Source organism: Bos taurus, chromosome 6 (genome assembly GCF_002263795.3).
Source record: "Bos taurus isolate L1 Dominette 01449 registration number 42190680 breed Hereford chromosome 6, ARS-UCD2.0, whole genome shotgun sequence".
Taxonomy (NCBI): Eukaryota; Metazoa; Chordata; class Mammalia; order Artiodactyla; family Bovidae; genus Bos; species Bos taurus.
Window position 1 is genome coordinate 59,718,551 of NC_037333.1, and position 23,817 is coordinate 59,742,367.

General features: G+C 47.9%; 1 protein-coding gene across 24 annotated transcripts in view; it reads right to left on the bottom strand.

The window, feature by feature from the left end:
- APBB2 (amyloid beta precursor protein binding family B member 2) overlaps positions 1-23,817 on the bottom strand; it is a 384,026-nt gene that overhangs the window by 6,797 nt on the left and 353,412 nt on the right. For 18 of the 24 annotated variants that reach the window (XM_059887472.1, XM_059887475.1, XM_059887478.1 and 15 more), the window contains 5 exons: positions 7,344-7,458; positions 6,650-6,737; positions 5,782-5,865; positions 3,903-4,018; positions 1,369-1,548 (listed from right to left, as the gene is read on the bottom strand). In XM_059887472.1, the coding sequence (XP_059743455.1) occupies positions 1,369-1,548; positions 3,903-4,018; positions 5,782-5,865; positions 6,650-6,737; positions 7,344-7,458 (583 nt within the window). 24 annotated transcript variants of the gene reach the window in all.

Genomic DNA, 23,817 nt, shown 5'->3' on the forward strand with positions numbered 1-23,817 from the left:
CCCACCTCAGCCGCATCCTTTTAACCCTCCTCCACTTTGTTTTCTTCTCTCTTTTGGAGGATGGTCTATTCACTCTCCTGCTTAACAAACTCTGCTGAAAGTAACACCCTGGCATGAGATCCCAGGCCCTTCGTGACATGGACCACACCTCCTTCCACCTACCCCACCTGCTGCTGTAGAATACACCATGCAGCCTAGGTTTGGATGCCTCCTTCAAACAGTTCCCTCCTCCTTACTAGAACTTTTCCAGTGGCTGGAGTAACAGGAGCTCAAACGATATTTGTGGATTGGATCATTTGAAATCATATATGTGGTAAAGAAGCACTGGCTTTATTGCCTGGAGACCTGGGGGTGAACACAGGCTTTGTCACTTACCAATGCTGCCCTGGGGCTGGCCCTTTTCCAAATGACCCAGTGCCCCAACGGCATGCTTCCAGCTACTCCTTCACTTTAAACTTTAGGAGCGAGCTATTTTCAGGGCCCTCTTCTTCCTATGGGTCACTCCTCCATCCAGACTTGGGGGCAAACACAGGCTCTGTCACTTAACAAGTCTGTCCTGGGGCCTGCCCCCATCCCAAACAAATAAGCAAGCACCCCAGTAGCGTGCTGTCCTCTGAACCTCAATTTTGTTATAAATAAAAGAACTACCTAACAGAGCTGTGGTGAGAATAGAGTTCATAGATATAAACAAGAACAATGCACTTAGACTAACTACCTAAAATAAAGACCATTTGATACACTGAATTAAAAAAAATTAGATTTGGTTCCAAGAAAAGAAAGAAAGAAAGTGAAGGAGCTCAGTCGTGTCTGATTCTTTGAGACTCCATGAACTGTAGCCCACCAGGCTGCTCCATTCATGGAATTTTCAAGGCAAGAGTACTGGAGTGGGTTGCCATTTCCTTCTCCAGGGGATCTTCCTGACCCAGGGATCGAACCCAGGTCTCCCGCACTGCAGGCAGATGCTTTTACCGTCTGAGCCACGAAGGAATTCCCTGGTGGATTTGGTTCCAAAAATGGCACCAATTCACACATGACCAGCATCTCCTGATCACACACTGAAATTAGGGATCAAGAACTGAGAATCCTCAGATTTATGGCTTTGAAGGTCATCGTTTTCAGTGTTCCTGGAGTCTCTAAGAAGAACTTGGCTCCAGCCACTCCTGCTGCTTCCGGGTGTCCTGCCCTCTTAAGACAGCAAACTGCTCATCACGATTGATTCCATCTACAGGAATGAGGGTGTCACACAGCAAGGCCTTACTTGAGAGCTTAGACTCAGCTTCTTTTAAGTCAGAAATTCTACTCTAATTTATGGCATATCAGACAAAAGCAAGGGCCTGAGGGTGGAACCCCCACAGTGGGCTTACTCACCATGCAGGCAGCCTGCACCGCCTCCGACACGTTACCGGCATTAGGCTCACACCAGAAAACGTGGCACTCGAAGTGCTGGTTCCCAGTATCCATGATGAAGGCAAACGTGTGCACGTCCTTCCCGACGCCCATGAAGGACAGGAATCGCACCCGACACTCCACCAGGATCTCCTCTTCATTCTGCAAGAGACCCTGTTCAGTAGCCCAGCCACAGTCACAGACACATTTGGACCATAAGTCATAGAATTGGCTTACAGTGGCTGCACAGAGGAAATGGTCTTTAAAAATATACAGCCAGACTGAATTTAGAAAGGACTTGTATTTTTCTAGCAAGGGAAGTTTCTAAATGTGTCTGGAGAGGCCTCACTGCTGTGGGTGCCTCATTCTGACATTGAGTCTACTCTGAACCACGCGGCAACCAGGTATGAGTGTTTTGGTCTCTGTCCAGTCCACTCCAAGCCTGTGACTTCACTATGGGTAGGAACAATGCCATGTACACTTTTTATGTACTGCCCATACAGTGGCTCAGAATCCACTTGCCCTGGCAAACCCACTAGAAACCCCAGAGCACCAAGAGGAAAGGATTCACGGGATCTCTTTCCACCCAGGTCTTCCCCAACTCAACAGCGCATTGAATCATAAGTGTTAGCTGCTCAGTCATGTCTGACTCTTTGCAACCCCACTGACTGTAGCCCGCCAGGCTCCTCTGTCCACAGAATTCTCCAGGCAGGAATACTGGAGTGGGTGGCCTTTCCTTTCTCCAAGTGATCTTCCTGATCTAGGGACTGAACCCTGGTCTCCTGCATTGAAGGTAGATTCTTTACCATCTGAGCCACCAGGGAACCACTGAATCGTATTTCTGTCTAAAACTATGTAAAACAAAAAGTTACCAAATGCCTTTTTTTTCTTTTTCACAAACTGATATCCATATGACGCTGAGTTAAGAAATGTTCGGAACTCATTCTAATGAACACTATTTCCTCTGCAACAGCCATTTGTAATTTGTGAAAATTAGTAAATACATCCAGAATGTTGACTTTTGGCTCATGAACATCTGGACTTATGAAATATTCACTCAGGTGCTGTGGGACTGCTTAACAGGCAAACTAAGCTGGTCTGAGAGGGGGAAAGCTTTCTTGGAAGAAAGACATTTATGTTGAGATCTGGGTAGGCCAAGGGGAGCGGCGCCTGCAAGGTGCTGGGGTAGGAAAAGGCACCCCGTGTTGCAGACTTGAAGAACACCCAGCGGGGCAGGCCTGCAGGCTCAGTGAGCATCTTCAGAAACTGAACTGGGTGTGAAGGCGAGCTGCCAGTGGACGAAGCAAGAGCAGACAAGGACTTATGGTCTTTCCATGACAGGTGCCTCACAGAGGCAGAATGGAAAACTGACCCTGCTGCTTCTAGCTGTGTCAGGGAATGTTTAACAGGAGGACTCCTACGTGCTGTTTCTCACAAGTCCTTTGTTTCTTTTTAAGCAGAACAGCACGCTGCTCCCAGGAACTGAGGTCATTGTGTGAGACAGGCTTGAGTCTCCTTTAGTAAACATTCTCTTTACGCCAAAACTGCTTAGTCTTGATCCCCTTTCTTGAGATATGGATTGTCTCCTGACCTTGTGACCATTAATCCCTTGTTCCCTTGGTAACAGCTGCTGTACATTTGGTTTTCTGATCTTTATCATTGGCGAAAGAAACTTCTTGTACCACAGCCTTTATATACTCACAGAGAAATCCTTAAAGCACCTTTGCTCCATCAGAGCTTGGGTGCCCGTGTCTTTCTTTCTCTCTATCCATCCTCAGCTGATTCTCTGGAGCACAGAGACCCATCTTGCTCACTCTCCTGCCTGGGCTTCTAAGACTCTCTCGAGAAGGTGCCCTGTGCCTCCGTGAGAGACGCAAGTCCTGTGTCAAGGACTTTATTGGTTCTCTGCGTAAACCAGGGAATATCCGCCTCTTTCTCTCTCTCACTTTCTTATCGTCACCTCCGGAGCACCAGGTCCCGGTCCATTAAAGGACCCCAACATAGCTGTGTGCCTGGTGGTAGTTGCTTAACCTCTCTGTGCCTCAGTTTTCTCAACCACAAAGTTGAGATAATTTGTGTCTGAGGTTAATGCTGGCCTCTCTCCAGATGACCAGTGACCCCTGCTACCACAGGACCTTTCTACAGCAGACGCACCTACTGCACCCCAGCCCCAGGTAACAGAGCCCAGTCAATACTGGAGCCTGGAGAGTGGTCAGAAAACCAAGCGCCATTAGCGAGTTACTGCTAACATCATACAGTCACCTCTAGCAAATGATTCCAATCTCCTGGGCAAAGGAAGAATGAGGAGCACCAGAACAGAATCCTCTGAGGTGTGTGCATAGATCCAGACACAAAGGGCAGTTTTCTTTTTTTTTCATGTAAGTTATTTTAATCACAAGCAAGCACAGCTCCCGAGAGGCCAAGCCTTGGCATGTGCCTGAGTTTCACAGAAGCTTATCGTATGCGAAACTGCACTGTATCCCAGACAGGCCAACTGTATCTGCCACCCTTCTCACCTTCTCACTGATGACAGTCACAGTAGCATCGGCCACGTTCATGTTCACTGACGGCCACTCCTCCTTGCTAGAGGAGGTCATAAGACTTTCTATGGCATTGTTCAAGGTATCCATTCCTGTGGATGGAAGGGATAATTGAAAAAGGCCCTAAAGCTATTCCTGACTCTCAAATATGGATCCAAATCACCCAGTAGCAGCTATGCCCAGACATTTTTTTTGTAGCCCCAGACGTTTCATTTGAGCATTTCACGGCTCAAAAGAAAAGAAATGCGAGCGTTTTCAATAGAAAAAAGGGTCATGAGAACTTCCAGAGATGTAGTGTGTGATGTCCTGTCTAACCAGACTGTCTCTCCCAAGATTCCCAGCTCCAAGTGTAGAAACATTACTCAAATGCTGCTACCTTTTTTCTAAGTAAGGAACCTTGAAAAGGCGGGAGGGGGTGGGGGGGTCCAACAGAAGCCAGCCTCTGCCAGATTACCCTGATCATCTTTTATTGTGCCTTGTTACTTGAGTAAGGCCAAGTTCAGATGGCCCCTGGATATGAAGAGTATGTGTTGCTCAATGGGGCCCTCTGGCTGAGTGTTCCCACAGCTATTTTTGGTGGGTGGTATAACAACTTCATTGCGATCTAATTCACATACCATACAATTTACTCATGTAAAGTACAAACTTCAGTGGTGTCTAATATATTCAGAATTGTGCAACCATCACCATAGTTTTAGAACATTTTTATCATTCCCTAAAAGAAACCCCACACCTTTCAGGAGTCACCCTTCATTGCCTCCAGCCTTCCAGTCCTATCTTTAGAGATCTGCCTGCTCTGGACACATTTCATATAAATGGAATTATAAAGGGTACAGTCTTTTATAATTGGCTTCTTTCATTTAGCATGATGTCTTCAAGGTTCAGCCACGCTGCAACAAGTCTAATACTTCATTCCTTTTTATTGCCAAATAATCACCACTGTATAAAAGTGGTTTTTATTCATTCTTCAGCTGATGGACATCTGGGCTGTTTCTACTTTTTGACTATTATGAATGATGCTGCTGTGAACACTCCTATACGAGGCATTTCATGTGGACAGATGTTTTCATTTCACTTGGTTATATGTCCAGGAGTAAAAACTGCTGGGTCAAATGATACTACTACATTTAACTTCTGAGGAGTTGCCAGACTGATTTCTAGGGCAGCCACGCCATTCTACATTCACCCCAGCAGTATGTGAGGGTCCTGATTTCTCCATAGCCTTTGTTATCCAGAAAAAGGTGACATCTCCCAGATTCCTTCCAGCTTGGTATGGCTAAGCAACTAAATCCCACCTATGAAATGCAGCTGACTGCTGATGCTGGGTGTACTTCTGGGACACACCTTGATGGGAAAGCATGAGGGCTCCCTCAGCCCCCATCCCTGCCCAGCACTTGACAAGGACTGAAGCAGATGCCCCAGCCTGAGACAGATGCTCTGATTCAGAAGCACAGGGCCCTTCCACAGCCCTGGCTTATGCATCTCTGAACTGCTGGGTGAATGAGAAATCAGGTCCTCTTCATTCAAGTCCCTATATTCTGGGACCATGAGTCGAAGGAGTTTAGTCTGTCCTGTTCTTTTGTTATAATTTTATTTTGCTCTGCAGCATGTGGGATCTTCCTGGACCAGGGATCAAACCTGTGTCTCCAGCACTGGTAGGTGAATTCTTTACCACTGAGCCACCAGGAAAGCCCTGTGCTGCTCTTTTGACCAGGACTGTTGTGTGCTCTAGCTGGGGACGGTGTGAGAGTGTGGTTCAAGACAAGGCAAAGGAGTGAAACAGCAGACGCCACCCTCATGGGAGGCTGAACACCAAACACTTGCCAGGTGGAAAGACAGTGAAGGTTTCACATACCGACCGGTCTGTCCACTGGTAGCATGCCCAAATACTGCACGTGGAACTTCTGGACCAGCTCAGTCTTTGGTGTTGGAAAATCTACTACAGGGAAGAAAACAACACATCTTTCTCAAAGGTTCCCACATACACATAACATCCTGCGTTTCTAGAGGTGACTGTGACAATCATTCTGTAAGAACAGCCGCTTCTTCTGCCAGACACTGGGGCCATCAATCAAAATCCCCTCCACCTTTCATGGATACACGTGTGTGTGTGGCTGGGTCGCTTTGCTGTGCACCGGAAACGTTCACAACACTGTCAATCGGCTAAATACAATAGAAAAATCGGCTAAATACAATAGAAAGTAAAGAGCTTGAAAGAACCCCAGTCACCTTTCATTTCTAGGTAGGCAAGCATTTGAAAGAAGGAGCTGGAATCTATGTGTTAAGCTGTGACGGTCTCTTGGAAGTGTGCTAAGTAGCAGCTTCAGGTGTTTGGTTTATTAGGGGAGGTTGATGCTGGAGGAAATTTAATTACAAAGGGGTGCAATCAGAGACAGGAAAAATGACTAAACAGAGCTCCCCAAAATATCAACCCACACACTTTTAAACTAGCTGGTCCTTACCCCAGGCTGTACATGAGTTACAAAGCCACTAAAAGTAATTGTCTTTAATTTTTTCCAACAACAAAACTCATCCTGGTTCTTAGTACCTAACCCTGTTGACACAAAGTCAGCTCTAAGCCACACTCAAGGCCCCGAGTGCAGGCTCGGCCTGGGTCTGGCGGGTCCAGCGTGGTTCTGAGGGACACTCGACATGTCTAAGACCCTGTGTTTGGTGACTCAGACGTGGAGTGCCAGCACCAAGGCGGTGGGGCGCGGACGTACCTTGCAGGGGGACGTCGAGGTTCCCGTGGGTCCTTTCCTGTAAGGAGCTGCAGGCCAGGGCCTTGGCATTCTTCCGTTCGGCCATAATCTGATGAAGAGAAAACGTAGCTTTGGCTCGTGGTTAGGGACCCCGTGTCCTCAGCTGTTCCAGGCAGTGGAGTGTCTGCTTCATTTTCAAGTTAAACCGGCTTTAGTCTACTGCCGGACCCCCAACCCCATCTCCGAGCTGCACACTTTGAGAACTGTGCCCTTTTCTCTGGGGGGAAAAGTGAGTGACGGTACCTCAGAGGAAATGACATTCTCCTGATTGTTCAGAATGTATGCCTCTTCCATTTCTAACGTAACAACACCCACAATAACCCTGGCCTTTTGTAGACCTCCGGGCCCACAGCTGTCAGTGGAACACAGAGCAAGTGGTAACCCCCTGCTGCTGGCACGTGGCCACTTCTGGACTTATTAGACCAACCGGACTGTGGGAGGGACCACGGCCATGTTCCCTTTGTAGGTGAAGCACCACTTAGAGCAACAGCCGACATCAGAAAGCGTATGAACTACGCTGGTAGGACTGGCGGTCGGCGTGCTTCGCCCAGAGCTTGACCTGAACGTGTCAGCTCCTGTCCTTCCACACCCCTTTCCTTGCTCAGCAGTGAGGGAAAAAAAGAGGGTTGAACTCCTCTGCCCTGACCCACCTTACCTTGGAACAGATTTCGTGGAGACTTGTGGCAATGGCTTTTGCTGGTGTGTCACATCGAAATACATGACATTTCAAAATTCTTGTATCTTTGTCCCTTGCTACATAAGCAAAATCTCTGTGCAAACAAAGTTTATCAGTCCATTAGAATAAGGAACCTTTACAACACACATTCTAGTTATGAATGTTAACTGAGCTAGGAGCCAGCGTGTCAGAGGTAAACAGAGTATGCAGTGGTTAAAAAACATAAATAAATGTCAACAGCCACCTCAAATAGAGGAACAGTTGTGTGGATGTGAGGAATTCATTTCTGACTAAAATAACTACAATGTTCCCCAGACTCTGTCTGTTGAGCTTCTGGAATCTTAATGAACAGCACATAATGAAAACTGAACTTTATGGGAACCTGCTATCTAGTAACAACAAATGTCATGGTTATAAATATTATGATCACAAAACAGAACACAGGCTTGAGAGGAGCATGAATCTGTACGCGCGATACTGTGACACACACCATGATGTAGCAGAAGCAAAACAGGCTCTGACGTGTAAACACGTGCCCAGAGACTGGATCCGACCCACGGCTGCAGAGCAGGCTGAGAGGCAGTCACGGGGACACGGAAGGACTCCACAGACCGAAGTCCCGTCAGAGGCACTCGATTCTGCTAATCACGCCTCTCACTCCAGGGCTTGGGGCGGCCACGGCAGCATCACCCCAAAACTGTCAGCTCAGACTCCGCGGTGAGCCTGCAGCTGGCCCTGGATTTCAGCATCTCCTTTACTGATGGAAAGGACAGTGCCTGTGACCTGACCTGGCTTCAAAGAACCACGCCACACAACTACATTTCTCACTATTACTGAGGACAGCAGTTAAAAAGATCAGAGGTTTATGAAAAATAAACGCTCATACTTCCCCATCTGGCAATGGATCACAATGATTTCCTGGCAGGTGCTGCCAAGCTTGGATCCCTGTTTGTAGGCATAACCACAGATTAATTTATTAATCACTTCTCAGTGTAAGAGCTGGTGATGTTCTTGTAGTCTAGGACAGATTTTCCCCAACAACGATTTGGCTTCTTTGGGAAGGAACAGGAATCTATCTGCTGAAGGCAACTGGCCACTGTGAAGGCCTGGCCAGAAAAGCCTGTCTCATCACCTTGCTGTGCCCCAGGCCACCTTGCAGCGGCTCCTGGCCACCCACAGGCACTTGAATCTCCACCTGTGCACACCTGCCCACGGACCTGCTCTGCTCCACCTTCCCGTGTCCTCACCTTCCATCGCAGTTGGTGCCCTCCATACTACAACCAGGGCCCGTCCTGACTCCCACCCCGCCATTCCTAGCCCCGCACTCCGTACCCAACCCCTGCATTCAGCCTATTTTCCTCCTGACAGAGTCTTGAATCCACCCCTTCATTGCCAGCCCTGCCAGCGCTCAGGATTTCTAGGCAGGTCTCGCCTCCCTGCCTTTGCTCACACTGTCTCCAGGCTCTGGCCACAGCTGAAGACCCAGTTGAAGCTGGGTAAGCACCCTGTCCAGTGCTGGCATGCTCCTTGCACACACAACACCCACCACTGAGTACCATGAGTGTCTGCTTGTGAGTTCTGTCTTCCCCACACCTCCTTTGAAGCTCTGTGAAGATGATTTTGTGCCTTGCTGCTGCTGCTGCTAAGTCACTTCAGTCGTGTCCGACTCTGTGTGAGCCCACAGACGGCAGTCCACCAGGCTCCCCCATCCCTGGGATTCTCCAGGCAGGAACACTGGAGTGGGTTGCCATTTCCTTTTCCAATGCATGAAAGTGAAAAAGTGAAAGTGAAGTCGCTCAGTCGTGTCCGACTCTTAGTGACCCCATGGACTGCAGCCCACCAGGCTCCTCCGTCCATGGGACTTTCCAGGCAAGAGTACTGGAGTGGGGTGCCATTGCCTTCTCCTTTTGTGCCTTATTCACCCTCAATACCCAGTCTCTGGGCCTGGCTTTAATTGGTACTGAGTGCCCCCCTCTCTCAAGCACAGGGCAAGCAGCATGCACCCTATTATCCATTGAGAAAGTTGGCCTGTGGTCAGAGGTATGAATGGCTGCTCTGATAGTGGGCTGAGGGTGGGTCTGGGTGAGAAGCTGGGCCCAGACTTTGGGGGTAAGCACAGCCTTGCTGAAACTCCAATACTTTGGCCTCCTGATACAAAGAATTGACTCACTGGAAAAGATCCTAATGCTGGGAAAGACTGAAGGCAGGAGGAGAAGGGGACGACAGGGGATGAGATGGCTGGATGGCATCACCACCCTGATGGACACGAGTCTGAGTAGGCTCTGGGAGTTGGTGATGGACAGGGAAGCCTGGCGTGCTGCAGTCCATGGGGCCGCACACGACTGAGCGACTGAACCGCCAGCCTTGCTCCACACTGTGCTCCCGAGGCCTTCCCGAGTCCCAGCCCCCATCGGACAGCACATGACTTGAGAAACGGTGAGAAGGCATCACTTTTGTTGGAGACCATGCTCGAGGGAAGTCATTTCAGGCCTGCCTCCTCCTGGCGACTTCTCTTTTCTGGACAGTTCCTAAAGTGATAACACACAGAGTCACGCCACACACTGCTCTTCTTCTTCAAAGTTCCACTTTCAGTCAGCATTTTTCTGATGCTAAGTCTTTGAAGTTCTTGTGGTCACCCATGGAAAGTCCAAAAAATTTTGTCTGGATTTCTGGAGTTCCAAAGTTTGTCCCACCAACTCTCCCAGCATCCTTAGTCCAGCTAAGCAGCTCTCCCCTCTGCCCCCGAAAGCTGGGTCTCCGTGTCCACTCACAGCACCTCCCCCTGCCCGGCCAGGTGTGCGCTGACCATCCGGCACACTCTGCAGCTCACTACACCATCTACTCCGCGTGGCCCAGTGCAAAAGCCCTCTGGCCCTCTGGCCCCCAGCACCTTGCTTGTGTCTCAATGCTGAAAGGATCTGCGTTCTGGACCACAAAGGATTACAGCTCGTTGTACCCCACCTTTAGTAGAGACCTCACCAGCATCTGTCCTCTGAGAGAGGAAGGGACAGCCAGAGGGCAACGGGTCAGAACCCAGGCACCCCAACTTCTAGTCCCATTCCTGATTCCACCGAGCTATACAGTCTTGGACATGAGGTCAAAAAAAGATGGAATTCTCCAGGACTCCTTTCCGGCTCTGATAATCTATGATGTAAGCATCCAAGATCCATCCTGCTCTCTGTGACTGCTGGCTGGCCTACAAGTGTAATAAGGCCACCATCAGGGAGGGCCAAGCAGGCCCTGATCAATAAGCAATGGATCACTCCCATCACGCTTCAGATGCAACCCCATAGGGGTAATTTTTTAAAATTATTATTATTAATCTTCATCTTCTTCTGGCTCAGGAGAAAGTGATTAAGGTCTAAGTCGACCATCTGATCCACATTTTCCCAAACGGGCAGCTTAGCAGCGCAGGCTCTGGGGCATTCTGATACTTCTTTTTTTTTTTTTAAAAACAGCTTTGTTTTTTCCTGTTCCCTCCTAGGTACCAGGCTAATAGATCAGGGAGGCAGAAATCTGTTGGTAATTTAACCTCCCAAGAGAAAACAAGTTCCCTCGTCTCTTCCCTGTGGAGGGGGGGTCAGGAGATTTGCATGTCTCTATTTAATTACCATGAAACATATCCCAAATCACTCTAAGGGAGCAAAAAGACCCAAGAATGAGGATTTGTAAGAATTCACTTTCAGGCCTGGAGCACAGACAAGTCGAACAACTTCCTTCTTGTAAGAGAAATATATGGCTGAGCTAATCTCATCATTATTCAGAATGAAATCCAAATACCTATTAACTGGTGGTTGTAAAATCCTGCCTTTTCAGCACCTGATTTCTGAAAATGGCTGCAGCTATAGACAAAATAACGACCCTCCCAAGACATTCCTGTCCTAACTCCCAGAGTCTGTGAATAGGTGACCTTACAAAGAGGACTCTGCAGGTGGGACTGAGTGAAGGATTCTGAGTTGGGGCTGTGACCCTGGATTATCTTACAGGGGAAAGAGGAAGCACTCACCTTACAAAGGGACTTATCAATAAAAGAACAGGCGCAAGGGCTACAAGCCAAGGCAGGCAGGCAGCCTCTAAAGACTGGAAAAGTGGGAAGGCTTCTCTAGTGGGAACACTGCCCTGCTGACACCATGATTTTTCGCCTCTAAGACCAGATTTCTGATCTCCAGAACTATATAAGAGAATAAATCTGTGTGACTTTAAGCCACTAAGTTTGTGGTAATTTATTATAGCAGCAATATAAAACTAATACACTTCCCTGTAGGCTTCACATTCTAACCAAATTACGATATGGTATAAGAACTTACATTTAAAAGTAATATTCAATTCACTTCCACAAACACCTTCTGAGCCACTACGACACATCAGAGATGCCAACACAAACAGACAAGGTGCCAGCCTAGGCAGCCAGCTGTTCAATGACAGAGAAGCTCAGTGAGATCTAAGCTGCATCTCTAAGTACCAGGAACTCCCCAGGGTGAGAGGGCAGCAGTGGTTCAAGGAACACTCAGAGGAGCTTGAGCAAAGGCACAGAGGTAAGCAAGCCCACAGAGGGTTTGGAAGAACTCCTAGTCCTAGGCATGAGCCCTGGCACTGTGGTGAGGGTCCATGGCTGCAGGGAGGTTGCACCATGTCCTGGCAGGAATCTGGCTCTTACTCTGAGCCATCAAGTCTGTCATATGACACATGACCCCCTCTGACATGTGTTTTAAAAAGTTGCTTCTGGTAGAACAAAGTGGGTCAAGGGAAGGTGGAGGAGACAGATGGGTAAGAGGTATCAGACAGATGTCTGCAGGACTCACGGGTGTGGGAGACGAGAGGAAGAATCCGGAATAGCTCTGGAGTCCCTGCTGGGAAAACTAAGCGCCCTCACACTGGGGATGGGAGAGGGAAGGATCTGGTGAAGGAGGCTGGTGAGCTTCAGGTTGGACAAGATGTGTGAGGTGTTTGCGGGCCCACTGATCAGGTGGACACTCAGTCCCTGAGCTGAGGCCAGGTCTGGAGCTGGGCGGGTGGAGTGGGGGGTGCGGGCGGAGTGAAGACAGAGAAGCAGATGAAAAGGTAGGGAGCGAGAAAACACAAAACAAGGCCTGGATCTCAGGAGGAAAGGCATTTGAAGGCCTATCTGAGGCCAAGGGCCCAATGAAAGGATGAAGAAAGACTTCTGGGAAGGAGGAAAGCCCAGGACAGGCTGTCTCCAAAGACACAAAGGAAGGGGCTTCAGAAGAACCCAGGACCACAGAGGCTGAACAGCAGGAGACAGGCCACTCAGTCTCAGTGCCACGGAGGTCTGGGGTGACCTCGGCCTCTCGGGCCATCCCCTGGAGAACGGTGTCTGGGTCCCAGCTTCAGAGTGAAGCAGTTGAGAGACCACAGTGCATTGCCTTTCCTTCTCCCTTCTTAAACTTCTCACTCTGGGGCTCCTCAAATATACATTAAAGCAGAGAGGACAGTCAATGACGTACACCCAGTTTCACGCTGACTAAGACATGGCCTGACTCAGCCTTTCAGACTTTTTTTCTGATCAGTGCTATGATCCTAAAAGTCCTTATGCCCATATGTAACAGCACCTTAACATTTTCTAGAGCTTCTCCTGTATCCTGCTGCTGCTGCTAAGTCGCTTCAGTCGTGTCTGACTGTGCGACCCCAGAGACGGCAGCCCACCAGGCTCCCCGTCTCTGGGATTCTCCAGGCAAGAATACTAGAGTGGGTTGCCATTTCCTTCTCCAATGCATGAAAGTGAAAAGTGAAAGTGAAGTCACTCAGTCGTGTCTGACCCTCAGCGACCCCATGGACTGCAGCCTACCAGGCTCCTCCGTCCATGGGATTTTCCAGGCAAGAGTACTGGAGTGGGTGCCATTGCTTTCTCCGCCTGTATCCTGAGGGGACAAGAAATTGCTTTAATTACCAGCCTCCATGGCTACAGTATTTCTATCAATCAGCCCAGCACCACGGATGGGGATGGGGAGGGAAGAGCACCCGGAGCTGGTGGCTGTCACCCAGCTGAACAGGGCCCGCAGGGGCTGTGACACTGTGAGGGTGCGGTCAGCCTGCTGTAGCACCCTGCAGGAGCTGCTTCTTCCCCTTCGGGCCTTCACTGTCTCTCCTGTCCCCGACTTTGCGTCTCAGAGCCACCAGCAGCACTGGTGTTCACAGCCCCGAGAGTGTTGCATCTCAGAGCTGAGACAGGCTCGGATGGACTTCTATGTCCCTCTGCTCCCTGCCCCACCCCTGGGTCATGCCTCCTCCAGGGCCTTGGCATGGTCACCAATAAAGCCACAAATCTGTCTCAGATGACCCCCGAGGTCCAGTCAGAACAGGCTCCTGTCTTTTCTGACACATTCTCCAAGATGCCCGTCTATCCGAGACACTGTGTGTGGCACTGAGCAGCCAGCACCACTTCTGTCCTTTGCTGCAGCTTTCTCCTGGAGCGAGGAAACGTCTGCTAGAGAGGAGCTAGTCCCCTCTGGAGTTTCACCTCACCCATTTCCTGCAGTCAGGGGATCACTGCATTTCCTCCATCAACCAGGAAGTGGAAGGTTCACAGCTGTGTCTCCCCCTTAAACTGTAACAGAAGGGCGTACCAGGAATCAGCTACTTTCACCGTTAGTTGGAAACCCTTGTGATTCCAGCTCTTTTTGTTCCTATTCTTTTGCTCTTCTCCCCATTAATTACTCCCCCAGCGGACCAGCGGTAAGTTCTGTCAGGGAAAAATGTCAGTGCTAAGACATCTTACACAACAGCCTCAAATTTCTTAATGGCAAAGGGAAAAGACAAAAGAGTGCTTTTATTGTTCTCAGCTGACAGCATTTTAATCGCCCTGCAGGGGCTTAATCCATCTGTATAGAATGAATGAATCAATGATTCTTTATTCAAATGGGTTCCATTAAAAAGCTGCCAAGACAGAACTGCTCACTCTTTCCCTAAATCCCTCCCCTTGCAACTCTTCCGTAAATGAAAACTTGCTTGTGATCTTATCCCTCTTCAAAAGGAATTTAAGAGGCATCTACAGACCTCTTCTGTGTATTCTTGCCACCTCTTCTTACTATCTTCTGCTTCTGTTAGGTCCATACCATTTCTGTCCTTTACTGAGCCCATCTTTGCATGAAATGTTCCCTTGGTATCTCTAATTTTCTTGAAGAGATCTCTAGTCTTTCCCATTCTGTTGTTTTCCTTTATTTCTTTGCACTGATCGCTGAGGAAGGCTTTCTTATCTTTTCTTGCTATTCTTTGGAACGCTGCATTCAGATGCTTATATCTTTCCTTTTCTCCTTTGCTTTTCGCTTCTCTTCATTTCACAGCTATTTGTAAGGCCTCCCCAGACAGCCATTTTGCTTTTTTTGCATTTCTTTTCCATGGGGATGGTCTTGATCTCTGTCTCCTGTACAATGTCACAAACCTCCGTCCATAGTTCATCAGGCACTCTATCTATCAGATCTAGCCCCTTAAATCTATTTCTCACTTCCACTGTATAATTGGATATTGTATAAGAGATTTGATTTAGGTCATACCTGAATGGTCTAGTGGTTTTCCCTACTTTCTTCAATTTAAGTCTGAATTTAAGTCATGATCTGAGCCACCGTCAGCTCCCGGTCTTGTTTTTGCTGACTGTATAGAGCTTCTCCATCTTTGGCTGCAAAGAATATAATCAATCTGATTTTGGACTGCAAGGAGATCCAACCAGTCCATTCTAAAGGAGATCAGTCCTGGGTGTTCTTTGGAAGGAATGATGCTAAAGCTGAAACTCCAGTACTTTGGCCACCTCATGTGAAGAGTTGACTCATTGGAAAAGACTCTGATGCTGGGAGGGATTGGGGGCAGGAGGAGAAGGGGACGACGGAGGATGAGATGGCTGGATGGCATCACCGACTCGATGGACGTGAGTCTGAGTGAACTCTGGGAGTTGGTAATGGACAGGGAGGCCTGGTGTGCTGCGATTCATGGGGTCGCAAACAGTCGGACACGACTGAGCGACTGAACTGACAGACCTCTTAGTGGTTACCCAGGCTAACGTTTCTTCCCTCCTTCTATAGCACCCAGACGGGTGGTACTTAGAAGGTATCAGTGGTATAAAACCTCACTTAGTTAACAGATCAGGAGGAGCTCCACTACTGGGACACTCCCACAAACCAACACATTTTCTCTTAATGATGAATGAAAACTTGCCTCCCCACAACGTGTGCCTATGGGACTGGGCTCTGCTTTCTGGAACTGCCCTGGTCCCACACACGACAGCCCAGATGTGTCTGGCAGTAGCTCGCTCCTTTCTTTTCTGTTAGATTCCCTGCCATTCAGTCTCTCGCTAAATCTTTTCTGTTAGCGCTCCTGACGAAGTCTCCACAATTTAGTAAAGTCTTTTATGTAAAGTCTTTTTAGTAAAGTCTTTTATGTTTGCTCAGGTCAAATACACGTTATGTCTGAAACACGCTGGCACATGGAGGAAACTGATTAACATTTGTTGTTATTATACATGAGGAAAAAGAAGTAAAAAGAAAAAAAAAGGTCCACTTTGAAATACTGTCTCCTACTGTCTCCTTATCCACAAAGGACATTTTAATAAATCTTTGCAGAGGTACGAATATAATAACACTTGCTGAAATGTTCCCAAGACCCTTTCCTCCCAGGTTATCTTTCTGTGGAGTTGATAAGCGAACCGAGTTGTTACCACTGCAGAGGACAGGTCCCACCTGCAAACAAGGAGAAAAGAGCAGCAAGGAGATTTGGTCCAAACATTCCAAATCCAGCCCTTTATGATAAGGGGCTTTCTCTTTTCATCTCACCTGCAAAGGGCCTAAAAGGAGGAGTCCTGTTTTCAAGGCTGCCTGCTCTTCTTTGCCTAACGGCTCTTATTTTCTTATTACACTTTGAAACTATTGTTTTGGGGGCTTGGGGAAGGGAAGAAAGGGAAAGGGGATGAGAAATGCCTTCCTCCTAAATGGCTAATTAATCCAGAAGGTTACACGTACATACTGGCTACATACACGTACGAGCCACTTTGATTTTTCTTATTTCACCCAGCGGCACACACACCATATGCAGGCATTACTAATTTCACAAAGCTCAGGCTCCGATTTGGTAAACTCAACTTTCTTTGCAAACTTAAGAAGATGCTCAGTTTGTAAACTCTGAAAGGGGCATTCTAGCAACTCATCACCTGCGTAAACACACCTTTTCCACAGGGAATCCTTTCTTTACCAGGTGCTTTCACGAGACAGACTGCGTACACAGCAAATCTGAAAAGCGACTACCTGCAAATAAACACTACAGGTGCAGTGGGCAAACCAGCGTTTGTAGCCTCTCTAGAATGGCCTTTGCTGTTAATATTCAGAGCAACGGGTCCCAGAGAGGAGCCCTGGATAACGTCGGATGGTAGGACCTACCAAGGCAATGGCACCCACTCCAGTACTCTTGCCTGGAAAATCCCATGGACGGAGGAGCCTGGTAGGCTGCAGTCCATGGGGTCGCTAAGAGTCAGACACGACTGAGCGAGTTCACTTTCAGTTTTCACTTTCATGCATTAGAGAAGGAAATGGCAACCCACTCCAGTGTTCTTGCCTGAGAATCCCAGGGACGGGGGAGCCTGGTGGGCTGCCGTCTATGGGGTCGCACAGAGTCGGACACGACTGAAGCGACTTAGCAGCAGCAGGACCTACCAAACATGTGAACACATTCTCACCATTGGCTCCCACAAGACTTAGTGGGGACTTCAGACCAGGGAGCTGGTGTCCAAACCCACAGCCCTCATCCTCCAGAAACTTCTACCACCTCCAGGGGCCAGGGCCTCCTCAGAAGGAGTGAGAGAATCAATCAGGCTCCCCAAATCTCCTAAGCATGCCCTCTGGGAGACTCTGACCGTGGAAGTGTCACCACACAGCCTATGCAGTCTCCCTTCCCTCGGGCCACTGAGCGATGACTGCAGCTCATCCTAAAGGAGGAAGTGGCCCTTGTTGGAGCTCAGCCCCTCCTCCCCTCCTCCCCTGAGGGAGCACCTGGGTCAGACTCCAGCACAAAGAGCAAAGATGCCGTCGCTGGTGTCTCTTCACTTTGCCAAGCAGTACTGACATCATTCTTTCAACAGAAAAAATTCCCAAAGGTTCTCCTTCCATCAAAAATGGAGCTTTTATGAAGTGACAGAGCTGAGGAATCGTGGAGCTTAAAAGCCCCCAATCAGCCAACGGTCAGGCTGACATTCAGAGTACCGAAAATACACGTGTCTGAGGTACAAATACCTTTCATTTTGGAGGTGCAGCCTTTCTATCGGTATGTTCTTCTAGATGTGAGGAGAGGAGAAGAATTCCATATATTTTAGCTAATAATCCAGACTGAAATTGAGTCAGTCCCTCTGGCTGTCATCCTAGAGTCAAACCTTACCAACAAAGCTCTTTGGAGAAGTCCTAACAAGCCAGTCCTAGTATTTAGATCAGATCAGTCACTCAGTCATGTCGGACTCTTTGCGACCCCATGAATCGCAGCACGCCAGGCCTCCCTGTCCATCACCAACTCCCGGAGTTCACTCAGACTCACGTCCATCGACTCGGTGATGCCATCCAGCCATCTCATCCTCTGTCGTCCCCTTCTCCTCCTGCCCCCAATCCCTCCCAGCATCAGAGTCTTTTCGATGAGTCAACTCTTCGCATGGTGGCCAAATTAGTTCTTCACAAAGCACGGAAAGCCTCCTTACACAACCTGGTACCTAACCTGATATTTCTATCATGTCTTCTCCCCAGCACGCTGACTAGATTGTGCTCAGCCAGCAGTGAGAAGGACCAAGTCATGGCTCTGCCCATCACCTTCCCCAGACAGGGTCAAGCAGCAGAGGACCACGGCCCCAGAGGCACGGCCACAGTGTTTTGAACGCAGGACATGTAACAATGATGATGAGAAAAAGTTAAAACAAAGTTCCTCCTTGTAAAGACAGCGATGGCTGTGATGAAGGTGACAGGGGATGAAGAAAGCAAATGAGCTTTGCTAGACACTGAAGACAGCACAAAGAGGGGGAGAAGAGAAAATCGGCCGGTTACCTCTCTCTGAATCCGGGAAGGCATGAGGGAACAGAGCAGAAACAACACGTTAGCATTCACACGGTACCTGCTATTTACTGCAGTCCCATTAACATCGACTCTAAGCGCTGACATCCCATCTTATTTCCCAACTTGGCTGTAATTAATAGCCTTTCGGTGCTTATTTTAGCTGAACTCCCTCACACAGAAGCGTGTATTTTGAGCCACTTTACGATGGAGCCAAAAGATGCCAGCTGAGTTTACAGAGGATCGTATCAACCGTGGGAGGTAATCAAGCCTAAAATATCACAGTGAAATACGGGAAACGGTTTGCAGAGAACAGCAGCAGAGTACTTATCTTCGTTTTCCAGCTCCACCTGCTCCCAATAAAAAACATATGGAAACAAAGACATGGCAACAGCCTTACCTGCTTTACTAGCACTTCCGACATTTTATTAATAGAGCTACAGTGTTACAATCCAGGGATTCTCCCAGGACTGCACCCGGAGAGGGGGACGAAGCAGGAGAGGTGAAGGCCGAGCAGCAGGCCAAGGGCAGAGGTGGGCCGAGGCCTGGCCAGGAAATGAGCTCAAGGGTGAGAAAACAGATTTGTACCAGGGAAGAGAGGAACGGCATGTGGAGAGAGGCCGGCAGCAGTTTGGGGTTTGGGGCTGAATGCTTTGAGTTCCACCCCTGGAGCTGCTCTGAGCTTCCAGGGGGACCCTAGTGAAGCCACTTAACCTCCCGACCCAGAGTGCTCACCACCTGTCTGGTTTGGGCACAGCCAATTTGAAGGGGCCTGAGGGCAGAGCCCCAAGTCAGTCACAGGCAGGTTCACACTTGACCAAACTGAAGAGGCTGGATAACAGATAAAGAGGAGGAAAGCCAGAAACCTGTCTCCGCAGGGGCCCTGTGGCCAGGGTCATGGAGCGGCCAGCGGGACCCTGAGGGGATGAGAGCTGCAATCAGAATGTGAGAGACAGCGGAGTACAATCACTGGGCAGAAACGCAGGGCTGTCCACTTGCTACTGAACAGTGACTGTGACATCTTATTCAATGGGGGAAAAGCAAACAATCCAAGTCACAGATATACGGTCTTACAGGAAAAACCACCGAAAAAGTTTGAGTGTGAATTTCAATATATGCATGGCAAAATATCTGGAACAGCTTAACATCCAAACCTCTTATCTGGCGATGGAATAACAGAGGAATGTATTTAATATAGTCATTTGAATATTATGCAATAAGAACACATAACTTTTGTAATACAAATATGTAAGTATCTGCCTCAACACTTGAGAAAAGCATTGTGATATGCATACTCTAAGGCTCAAGTAACCATGCTGCAGTGTGTGTGATCAGTCACACTCCCAGTCAATAGCAACTACCAGACTACCTTTTACTGAGTGCTGGCTCTGTGCCACCCTAGCAGCAACCTGACAAGGTAAATACTATGTTCTCAGCTATAGAAAGGGAAACAAGTTGAGAGAGAGTGGAGGGGCTTGACCAAGGTCACACAGCAGTGCCTGAAGTCAGCATTTGATTGTGGGCCTGTAGGACTCTAATTCTGGTCTCCTGGGAATGCACCTAAGACATGGACCCCACGCTTCTTCACAGTCCTGCAGAACCACCTCACGGTCTGTCTCCCGAATGAACCAGCAGGTTACTATGCACAGGTGTTCAAAATGGGGCAAATGGTTTGCAACTGGGCTTTTAGGTAAACAGAGGAGCACGCCCCCGCCCACCCTCCCCCGCCACCTTGTGGCCTGTGAACTTTTGCAGGGAGAGAAGGCATTGAAAATTCCCAAGAGAAGCCCTTTAGCTAAGTAAGTGGTCAGAGCTGTGTTCAAATCCTGCTGGTTACTTACCTTCTCTTTTTCCTGGGCTCCCTCTCTGTGACCCTCAGAACCTGCTTTCTAGTCAGTGAAAAAGGGACAAGGCCCCCTCGCTCAGGGTAATCACGAGAACCCAGTTAAATGGGATGGCGTGTGCAAAGAATGTCTGCTATGCCGCAAGTGGAACAGACTGCATCGCTACGGTTATCAGATGGTGTCATGTCCCAGCTGGGTGGGGCTGGGCAGGTTATCAGATGGTGTCATGTCCCAGCTGGGTGGGGCTGGGCAGCGACTGAGACAAAACATCTTCCATGGCAGGGAGGTTGCCTGGGGGTAATTTGTGGTCTCTCCTCGGATCTGCTGGGCACCACTTACCGTAGCATGAGGTTACCTCCCGTGCTCCTCTGCACTGCCCCCATCAACGCCAATGTTTGGAGGCAACTTAGCTCATCAGCAAAGGATCCAAAGGTCTAGTTTCCAGTCCCGGTTTGAGTAAACACTCTGCAAGTCACTTAATCTGAATCCTGGGTTTTTCATCTCAGACAGACAAGGACACTGAAGAGCAAAGAGGCTAAGGGCCTTGACCCAAGGGCAAACAGTGAATAAATACCAGGGACAAGAAAATTTGAAATTTCCTAATATTCAGATTTTTAGGATTCAAATGCTTTGATTCTTACTACAAAGATGCATGGGCAGCATTTCCTTGACTAACTTTTTATTTACACCAGGTGCTTTTGGTTCTTGATAAAAAGTTTATACCTAAGTATATGGATTATGCTTAAATAACCTTAAGTCGAGACACCTGAGGATGTAAGCTGTTTCTTTTGTGTATATTATTGGTCCCTTGGCTATTTGAAATTAGAATTATTATTAGTGGTTCATTTAATGAAATAACATCTATATGTACCTACTACGTTTTTCCCTGAAGGCAGGACTCAGAAAAATGACACTGTGAACTTTTAACAAGGTCTGTTTATTTGAGGTTAATAGACACTGCTTGATTTAAGTGTTGAAGAGAAAACCAGCCATAACTGGGGACACTTCAGAGCGATCTTTGAAATGTCATGCAAAAAATGCAGAAGAGTCCTGGTGGCAGCTGCTTCACCAACTCCACACCTTGTAATGTGCTGGGGAAGAAACATCAGCCCATAGTTGGGCTTCTGTGTGAGACGTGCCATTCTGAAAGCGGGGAAGGCTAAATTTAGAGTCAGGCGTAAGCTCACTCCCCCTTCTCACAGTACAATATGCCAGTGGGAAGAATTCAACCCCAGGATGAAATCCACACCAGCCACACAGGCGAATGCTGCCTGATCAGCATGCTCTTGGCGACTATTTCTTGGGAAAATGAATGGAGTAAGTAATTGGCAAGGTTTTCATTAAAAAAAAAAAAAAGCCGGAAATAGCAGAACTACTTGGCATGGGTAACTGGGCATCCAAATGAATAGAAAATTCCTAAAAAAAAAAAAAAAAGCATACCAGAATCACATGTCGATTCTAGCTCTTGGAAGAAGACATATCTCCCCAGCACAGCCACCTACTTCTTATGCAGTGCACACCGCCCATGCTTCACAAACTGAGCACGTACAGCAAAGACTTGCCAGGGTACTTCTCGCTCCATGTTTGCAGAACTCGCTGCTTCGCGCTAGTTTTTGATGCTTGTCTTTCATCACTGAGAGTCTTTTGAGCCATCTGAGCGCCAGCACAGACCAGCATTATCCACATGGCAATGAAGTAAAGACATAAAACTTCATATCATGAGAACTCTAGTACCAACGCCTGAACCTGACAGTTTCTCTTTTCCTCCAGCTTCAGATTTCTTGTTCCTGATATTTATTCACTACTTGCCCTCAGCCAAGGCCCTTAGCTTCTTTGTTCTTCAGTTTTCTCATCTGTGAAATGGGAGCAATACTGGTAACTCACCTCCTAAGATATTAGTGCTGGAGGGATGGCACTTGTTAATCAGTGTCAGACTCAACGGTGGGAAGGCCTGCAGTGTAGACCTGACGTATACACTGCACGGTGTGGTTACCAGTTGAGGGGGAGTAGGGGAGGAAGGTCTGCAAAGAGGAAGGTTTCTAAACCTGTGTTGGATCATGAAATCTTTGAACTCTGATGAAAACATCCCAGAAAGAAATGTCTACAGACCCACACTTTGACACACCATTGCAGGGGGGTGGGGGAGAAAGTTCAATAACCCCAGAAACTCATGCATAGACCCCTTTAGAATCCACATGCTGCAGGTGAAAGATCCCTGAACTGAATTCTGAATTTATGCAAATTCACCATCTGGTGTCTACTAAGTTTCAGACAATTCAGCTTAAGGAAAGGTTCTCTCCTTCCCAAGACCAAACGACAACAGGAACACCTCCGACAAGCGTACCTTCCTTTGCAAAATGAGCTGCCTTCCCACCTCCCTGCTCCTGCGCCCCCTTCCCAGCACCACGCAGCCTGTTAACTGTTGACTGGCACACACAGGAGCTAACGCTCCAACTGGAAGTGTGAAGCTGAGGATCTAAAGTGGTTTAAGAGTATTGAAATTCAAGGCACATTTTTCTAAACAAAGGACTTTCTCATGCCACTAGAGAGAAAACACAATAGTTACCAGTCAGCTTACTAATGAGGCAAAAAAGGATATTTGAGAGCAACCAGGAAATGAGAAATTTTTTAAAGTCCATCTTTGAAGAGAGCAAGAATTAATGAGCATCTGCTTGCATCTGTGCTGTATTACAACTAAAAAATAAAAAACACAACCACCTTGCTTCTCTGAATATCTGAGCAAATAGAGAATACACATAATTTATGTTTAGTTCTCAAGTAAGAGATAATTCATGCCATGTTCAAGATATAAAGTTTAGGGCACAATCAAAGGATAAAACTAATGTAAAATATACATGAATTGTAAAACCATGAGGTGTCTTCCTTCCTGAAAGGACAGATGGTAAACAAAAAGAAAATGGTTGCTTTTGTTTTTTGAAACAAAACAAAACCCAGAAAGACCCTATCTGACAAGGTTCAAGAACAAGGGAACCTCTGGGGAAGATGACAGCTCCCTATACCAGGCAAGAGGTTTTCATGCAAAAAGTGCCATGACGGGACCTATCACTGGCTGGTACAGATCAGGCTCTGAGTTTAAAACCACGACGAGGGACTTCCCTGGCAGTCCAGTGGTGAGGACTCCACACTTTCACTTTGGGGTTCCATCACTTGTCCGGTAATTAGGATACCACACAGCCACAAGGCGTGGCCAACACACACACACACACACACACAAGCCCAAAAATGAACCACAGTGAGCCTGTGGGTGAATTCCTTTCAATTCCACGCACCCAGCCTCATCGAAAGCCTCTTGTGAGGAAGGTACATTCTTAAACCTGTTTCTAAACTTGCAAGAGGTTTTAGTGAAAGTGTTAGTTGCTCAGTCATGTTCAACTCTTTGCAACCCCGTAGACTGTAGCCTGCCAGGCTCCTCTGTCCATGGGACTTCTCAGGCAAGAATACTGGAGTGGGTTGCTATTTCATTCTCCAAGGGAATCTTCCCAACTCAGGGACCAAACCTGGGTCTCCTGCATTGCAGGCGGATTCTTTACCATCTATACTTACGTAGACAATCCCAATTCC